Source organism: Populus euphratica, unplaced genomic scaffold (genome assembly GCF_000495115.2).
Source record: "Populus euphratica unplaced genomic scaffold, PopEup_1.0 scaffold2442.1, whole genome shotgun sequence".
NCBI classification, from domain to species: domain Eukaryota; kingdom Viridiplantae; phylum Streptophyta; class Magnoliopsida; order Malpighiales; family Salicaceae; genus Populus; species Populus euphratica.
Window position 1 is genome coordinate 2,635 of NW_011502271.1, and position 8,610 is coordinate 11,244.

At 34.2% G+C, this 8,610-nt stretch overlaps 1 protein-coding gene across 1 annotated transcript; it reads right to left on the bottom strand.

Moving 5' to 3' along the window:
• Nucleotides 1-830: 830 nt before the first annotated feature.
• On the bottom strand, nt 831-6,876 carry LOC105119023 (uncharacterized protein At1g51745-like). The gene is made up of 3 exons (XM_011017116.1): nt 6,181-6,876; nt 2,817-3,865; nt 831-2,538 (listed from the first exon to the last, which is right to left on the bottom strand). The coding sequence occupies exons 1-3, from the start codon at nt 6,396-6,398 to the stop codon at nt 1,466-1,468; spliced, it is 2,340 nt and encodes a 779-aa protein (XP_011015418.1). The 5' UTR covers nt 6,399-6,876; the 3' UTR covers nt 831-1,465.
• Between the last annotated feature and the right edge of the window lie 1,734 nt (nt 6,877-8,610).

Consider the following 8,610-nt stretch of genomic DNA (forward strand, 5'->3'; position numbering starts at 1 on the left):
TAACTACAGAAAAAAATGAGGGTTTGTAAGATTTAATAATATATTAGTTATTTTTATTATTTTCTTTCATGTTTGGGCTTAATTAACATATTTTGGATTTATTGTAAGTGAGTAAATATTAGCCCACAAATTTTAAGTCCATTAGAGCTACCAACTGAATTATTATATAAGATTTTATAAGCTACAATTTTTTAGTTATAATTAAGCAATGATTTATATCATATCCTTATGTAATCTTTCATTTATATTTTATCCTTATGAATATGGTAATCTTGGATATTATTTTTGTATTTAATATCCAACACTTTTGGAATAAATAATAGCGTGTATAGAATTTTTTGAATTAAATTCAATTAAGTAATTTTCAATGAAATATTATATTTGAAATCTTTTTAAGTATTAAGAACTGAATTTCAAATGGAATTTATTTTTTAAAATGCTACAAGAATAAATAAGAGATTTGGAACTCTCTTAAACGTTAAAAATTAAATTTCAAATAGAATTCAATTTCTAAAAATACTACAAAAATAAATAAAAATTCAATATCTCAAGAAATTTAATATTAAAATTGACTTTCTCAAAATACTCAACTAATTTTTTAAAAGAAATAAAATGGAAGTAATTAGAATAATAATATAGGAATATAATAAATTAAATTTTATCTTTTTTGAACATATAAATTTAATAATTAAAAAAGGAAACCAATTGATTCGAAACATGTAAATTTTGAACTATCAAATGTCCCCTAGCCTAGCAATCAAATAAGTCAAGCATGCCTGATATATTCCCTATTTCAAAAACTACCATCTCTTTAAAATTTACACGGAAAGTCAATGGAAGCATTTCTTAATGGAGTAGATTCAAAAAACACAAAAGTTGATAAAATTAATGGCAATCCAAGAGAAAGAGAGCGAGTTGAGGACACCAACATGCCACATTCCTGGCTCAGGAAAAAATGAAGAAAATCAGGTAGGAATCAAGGTCCGGAGACACAACCTTCTGCATCATCAGTTGCATATTGCAAAAAGCAATGGCAAAGAAAAAACATGGTTTGGTAGTAAAATTACTAACCATGCCCCAAACTAGTTACAGGAAAATTAATAAGTTATTAGCCCTCGAAACCAACCTCAATTCATGAATTAAACCTAGCATCAGGCCACAAGTGTACCCAATTACCAAGGTCGCCATCTTTGATTTACACCTCAACTACCGTTACATATATACATAGCTAGACAGCCTCCATTGATCTTAATCCTGTCTGTTCATCTCTACAATGGTAAAGGGCTTGTACAGAGGGATTCTACCTTCACCTCTACCTTCGGGGTGGAGCACGCTTGCCACAAATCGGGCATCATTTGAATATGCAGAAAACCGGGTTCCCCAACTGAAACTGGCTCCAACGACCCCAACAAAACAAATTTATCAGATATAATTCATACTCTCCAACCTTTCTAGAGAACAAGATTCACGAGTTGCTTGATGTAAAGGCACAGTGTGTATGCCTTGCTGAACCATTCACTGCCTCGTTTATCCTACTGAACACTAATTTGAGGGGGATACAAGTCACGGCAGGACCCTTGGACTTCTCCACCACCAGTTTCCTATCTTCTACTTTTTTTCCAGTCAATGAAGATAATTTGCGAATCTTTTTAGACAACAGCCCGCATTTCCTTAATTTGTGTGATTTACTAGGTGAAGATAGTGGTTTCATTGTCATATGCCTGGCAGGTATCCTACCAGCTTCTAAATTCCGCATAGCTGCATAACCCAATTTGGGAATTTCTATTTCAGCAACATGCACTGTATCCCCTTCATTGCTACCAAGTAATAGATCAGAATAGCCATCCTGTAAATGCTCAATTGTTAAAGGGTGACCAACAATTGCTTTACCATTCAATTTACTCATTAGGGAAACCAATGGAACATGCTGCTGCCGATAGTTTCGTTGAACCTTGATGTCAACATTAAATAGTTTTGAACCTGAGGAGAAATTTCTGCCAGAAAAATCTGATGTCTGATATCTGGAATTAACTGTGAAGCGTGATTGACGGTAGGGAAGTGACCTTTGAGGCACAGACATCTCCACCGTTAACCCCTTCATACTAAGACCCCCCTGAGGAAAAGACTTGCTCCAGTCCCGTACCGCATCCCCATGGTCTTCAGTAAATGGTCGGGATTTACCTCCGCTGCTATCAACTTCCTGACCAGGACCCTGACAGAATTCATCCAAATGCTCCATACCTGCCAAGAACACATTGGGTTCATCATCCATGTCCAGATCTTTTCTCGAGTCTTGATTTTTATTTTTACTTGTGTGTCTTGAATTCCTCTTTCCTTTTGACTGCCACTTTGATGTACCTTTCTCTATCCTTTGGCTGATATTATTATAAACACAATTGACTGCCAGACTAGAGGAACCAGATTCATTACAGGCTTCATTTTTAAACAATACAGCTTCTGCTTGTCTACTTTGACTAGATTGCCCCCCCAATCCACCAATTTGCTGCCTTCCAGATGAACAAGACATAGGAGAAATTCCTGGAGAACAAAATGAAAAATCATCACAAGTAGAAAATTCCTCTACAGTAGTTGGCATACCCCAAGTCTCTTAAACAAAGAGATACAACAGCATGCTTGGATAAGACACTTAAAAAGAAATTATACAAACATTAGATAAATAGGACTATCAAACAAGTTATGTCCAATGTTCTCAGTTATGCTACTAAAGAGATTGGACAACCTATGCATGGAATGAAAAACAGGTAAACAGAGAAGGGTGCATGCTCTGAAGTTTTAAATGTCATAATCAACCATACCTGTAGAGTGTTTTTCCTCCCCAACAAATGGTACATCAAATAACCTGTCTGCAGAATCATTCTCCGTTAGCCCAGATACGCTAGAAATATCTTTTTCCTTCTTCAAGTTGTGATTAATGAGGGGAGCATCATAAACATGCTCAGAAGACTTTAATGAGCCAGCATTCTCACAAGACACCCCAGTATTGTCTGAGTTATTATTAATTGCAATAGAACAGTCCTTTCTAGACTCATTTGACTCTAATCCAGAAATCTTACTGTCAGATAATCCAGGAAGTGGTGAGCTACTTGAACTGGGAATTTGGTCACAAATAACTGGAACACACACCATGGCCGTACTCTCTAAAACTTTTGTCAATGGTCGGTGACGATTTTTTCTTTTCAAGAGCTCATTAACATTTGCTACTTGAGACCTTTTTCTTTTCATTAGCAAGTTATAACCTTTGCTACCATTTACAGGACAGATATTATGCATACAATTCCCAGTGCTTGAATCTCCTACACCAATTCCAAGATCCTCGAGTCCTCTCATACGCTTAATTCCTTCTGTTCCATCATCCTCAGAATCATTTGGGGTTCTTCTTCTCCTTCCTGGAAAAGATTGCACCTTACAAGCACCAAGATGATTTGGCTCTTCAGAAGATGTACCAGACTGTGATAACTCTGGTGGTAAATCTGAATGTGAACCTGAATCAGAATCCAAACTAGAACCTGAATCAGCAATCGCATCTGAATTATCTTCAGAATCACTATCCCCATCAGTCATATCACCGTCTTCTTTTCCAGAAAACGACATGCTTGATTCTTTGGCTGAACTACCATGCTCTTCACCCAAATTATCACATCTAGAGAAGAAGTCCAGCTGATCCTGGCCTAGGCGAGCATTCTCAATCTCTAAGGCATGGAGAATGGCATCTTCCCTCCGAGCATATTTCACCACTCTCTTATTACCATTTGCAGCGGAAGCCTTTGCCTTTTCAATACATTCATCATATTCCCCACATCGAAATGCCTTCACCCTTTTTGATTTTTCAAGATTATACCAATCCCTAAACCAACAAAATAAAGCGTCTGTTACAAAAAAATCATATCTATAAGATGTGAAGATTTTATATTTGAATGTTACTTAAGAATTCAAATTCTTCAGAGAAAAAAACTGTAAACTTCAACCTCAAATTTTTTTTTAAAAAGACAAGAAAAAAGAAAAGAAAAGAAAATTAATATCACAGAAACTGTTATGCAAAAACACTGTTCCAACTTACTTTTAATACCAGCATCAACCAAGACAGACACACACGCATCATACAGCACAGACACAAATGAGGAGTTCATGGATACATATTTATTTGCATGTTTAAGCATCTTGAGAAACAAAACTCGGTTCAAAAGCTGCAAAAACTCTACCAGCTTCTATTTCTACCTCATACAATGGGTATCCAGATGTGAGAGGGCAATAAACCTTCTGAGCCAACATTTTGGTTTGCATAAAAATAGAAATCCCATCAGCCTCGAGCTTGACCACCTCATAAACAACTAAAATAGTGTAATTAGAAATTACATATCAGTCCTCAGCACATCTGCTTGCATGATCATCCAAGCCAACTTACTCTTTACTCCAACTAGAATTGACAGATAATATGACCGAAGTAAAAGTCCATCTAATGATGGCTAACACCCAGATAAATGCCACAAGGACCACAAACAGCAACAAGAAGGTACAATAATGAGTATTAAGATTCCTGTGTCCCGCATAAAGGACACGTGGAGTTTCAAATCCCAAAATATATGTGCCTCTGATAGCAATATCATATAACACTAATTCTTTTGAAATCTAATCTAAGCCTCTCCTGCTTCATCACTAGATGCACATCACAAGAAACAATACAAATAGAAATAATACATAAAACTCACAGAAATGGAGTCATTAAACTCGAAGCTTTTGTTCAGTAGAAGGCACCATCTGCACAGAAGCTTTAAAATATTTGTTTCCCATGGAGAATTTAGATGAACTCAACACAATGTTTGCATGCTTTTATGCTATAAACAATCTGTATGGTTTAGAATAGGGGAGATGTGTCCCTATTTTTGGAAACAAAATATGCCCCAACCCAAAAACACAGAACACAATCTCGCCCTTTTAATATACATGCCAACCATGAAGAAAAGGGCAACCAAAATGGGCAAAAAGCTTGAGTTATCTTCTCTAAAACTGAGCTGTAGAAGTAACACATTACAAAGATGGACAAAGCCTCAGTTCAGAAAAGGTTAATAAGAAACCAAGGTCCAAAGCACAAAAATAGTACAAATTGTCCAGAAAGATAGATCTATTTATAGATCTCAACAAACATGACAGGACTATCATTCTCGCATAGAAAAATATAAGCACACATCAAGCCTCACAATATGCAGAGTTATGAATCTAGTATAGTAGCATTTCAAGAAAAGTACTGGATCAGCTGCTGAGTGGTGGAGCCACACTCAATGATGAAACAGTGTAGTTGTGTCAGTAGTAGAAACCATGTTATTAAGAGAGATGGATAGGGTTTAGAAGCTACAAAACTAGGTAGATGTAGATTGTGGCATCAAACTATACCATAATCAAGCACGTCTTAAACTGATATCAAATAAACATGAAGTTCAAAAAGCAACAGCAATGCAGGTCATAATGCAGCAGAGATGATCCTAATGAGGAGGTGATAGTTTTGGTTGCAGCTATGCAGATGCAAGTTAATGAGATGATGAGCTAATGTTCTCCAATTCTCAAATCCACTAAATAAGAGAGCTTACACTTTTCAGTTTTTCATAAGTGTTCCCAATCATACCATACCAAACGTGTTCCCAACAGAAGTATCATACAAGCATCCAACACCAATTAACATGAACTTTATGATAGAAAATAGAATCGTAAAATAAACACTCTGGAACAGAGAAATTTTCCCGAAATAACAACATCAGATATATACATAAAATTGGGAGGGGGGACAACCTATTTGGACATGTGCAAACAAGATGCCAACCCGAAAATCCAATTTTTACCATAAAACTAAAGCACCCAAAAAATTTGCAACAAAAATCCACAGAACCATCAAAACCATTAAAAAGATCTGTCAAATAAAAGCTCCAGAAACTGCAATGCATCAATTATCTATTTCATAAGCCAGGAAGCACAAGCAAAACAGCATCAGATCAATGCATGCACACAAATCCCAGACCCTCGCAGCCATTCAAAACAACTCAAACAAACCACCGGCAATTAAAAAAGATAGTACAACTTGTATAAAATAAAAAGACAACGAAAGAAAACACCTAGGCCAGACTGATCAAAATCGAGAAACTAACAACAAGAGATAGTAAAGGCACTTACACACTAGCATCCTCCCGTCCGAGAAGTTTGACAGGAGTGCCTGATCTTGGCGAGACCAAACTACCTTCGGAAATTTCATCAAGACCCACAATCCGACCCGGCCACCATGACCCATTTCTACGGCGGACCCAAACTAAAGCACCCACAGACGCATCAATGGCTTTCGTGGTGTTGTTGTTGTTGTTGTTACTGTTGGGGTTATCAGAGCTACTGCCCATCTCAGAAAACCCCAACTCAATCTTTGCAGACCCAAAAAGAAGACAAAATATAAAAAATATAAAAAGAAAAAAGAAAAGCCACAGAGAATATCTTGCAAATCAATCAAATCCCAAAATTTTGAAGGGAGCCCAGGTGCGAAAACCTACGAAGGTCGGTTTCATGGAGAAATGCTTACATACCCTTTAAAACCTGGAATATAAAAGATACAAAAAGGGGAGGAAATCAGCAAAATAAAGAAAACACAACATTGCATTCAAGTTGCAACACAAAACCCCTAATAAACCCTGGATTGAAGGGTTTCGTAAAAAGAAAGAGATCCTATGAAGGAGATCTGGGAGGGTTTTTTATTTTATTGTTAGTTGTTGCGGTTGTTTAAAAAAAAAAGGACAGTTTTCTTGAATATTTTTTTAGTGGGTTTTCTGTTCTCATTTGTAATCTAGCTTTTAAGCTTCTTTCTTTCTTTCTTTCTTTCTCATTTATTATTATTATTACGATTTTTTTTTTTTCAGGATGTAAGAGAGAGAGACGAGAGAAGGGTTGCTATGCGTGTCTGTATTTTTTTCTTTTTCATTTCTCTTCCCTGGCAATTTTATGACTTGCAATGTTTTACCTTTGGGTCACTTCTCATGCGTGGTTTGTTATCATTTTTATTTAAATAATATTTTTTATAATTTATAATTTATTTTTTATATAAAAAATTAAAAATATAGAAAAAAATTAATTTAAAAAAATTTCAGATTTTTATAAAAATATTTTTTAATCACAAAAACAAATAATATCTAAAATTATATGTCATCTGTTTTACTTATGAACCTTTAATTATTTACAAATTGATCAAGAACAAAAAAAAATTTTAAATATTTGTTCACCATAATAAAATAATTTAAATATTCTTAAAAATAAACTATCATCTAGGAGCTTTTTAATATTTTCATTTTTTTAAGTATAACAAAATGATTTAATTACCTTTAAAAACATAATTTTTTAAATTAACATGTAAGAGTTTTTTCATATTTTTATCCTAGCATTTTAGTTATAATGAGGTTGACTAAGTGACACTTTTATAATTTAATAAATATAAAATACTTGATGTAGTTAAGCTTACCATAATGGATGGTTCTAGACTGTCAAGTGTGGATTTAACATAATTAGATAAGGATTTGCTCTGAACAGATTATATGGATAGCCTAGTAGATACATTTTATGGACTGGTAGGACAAATAAAGGTTTAAGATGAGGTTTGATCATGCTAGACTAGAATAACATTTTAAAAGGACCATAACTTTTTATCCGACCATTGAATCGCGCTCAAATTTTTATAGAAGTTCCTGAAGGCCATGTTCCTTATAGTTTTCACTATGTTGCTACGCGGACTGTCAGATCTTTAGATATAAAAAATCTCATGTAGTTTTTGTGATTTTCTTTTTTATTTTCAGATTTCTTGTTTATTTTTTATTTTACGCTTCTTTCCTTTGTAATTTTGCATTTTTCTTTTTGTTTTCTAATTAAGATAGGATTTCTGGCTTATTTAAGGCTTTATAAACCTCATAACGAGGCAGACTTGATTATCATTATTTTAAATAAAAAACTTGTGTATTTGGGACTCACAGCTCCTTTTGTCCATTAAAATATTTTGTTTTTTATTTAATTATTGTCTTTAATTTCCATCTACATCAATATTATTTAAAAATAAAAAATAGTTGGCATGTGCATAAGGGCTACCCTTGTGCCCTTTAAGGGGTGTGATTAGTATTTAAAAGTATATTTTTATCAAGATTTTATATCATTATTTTGCACTTAAAGTATCAATAACTCCTTAACTTTTAGCATGTTTTATAATAACAAGTCTGATACCATAAGGTACTTTTAATTTATGGTAAATATTCATCATAAATGCAGCCCTATCACATAAATAAAATGATTAATTGATGAGTTGAAGTATTACAATTGAAAGGATAAAGAAAAGGCCAAACTTAGAAAAGAGATGTTGGTGTAGTTCAAGCTAGAACACTGGTCGATAATTGGGTCATATCTGGAGCTGTAGATCTCAAATTTATATCTACTTTATATGGATGGAAAGTTAAGACATAGGCCTAAAACTTTCATGTAGAAATCAAACTCAGTTTTGATGTTTGGAAGTCTAAATCTTAGCAACAACGTAAAAGTTCGAATATATCCTGCAGCCTAGACACTGTTCAGTGTTCAACCCAT

Coding starts and splice junctions, on each gene's coding strand:
- LOC105119023 (XM_011017116.1), bottom strand. CDS start 6,398: ATGGGCAGTAGCTCTGATAACCCCAACAGTAACAACAACAACAACAAC. Junction 3,866..6,180: donor GGACGGGAGGATGCTAGTGT/GTAAGTGCCTTT, acceptor TTGTTGGTTTAG/GGATTGGTATAATCTTGAAA. Junction 2,539..2,816: donor GGAGGAAAAACACTCTACAG/GTATGGTTGATT, acceptor TTTGTTCTCCAG/GAATTTCTCCTATGTCTTGT.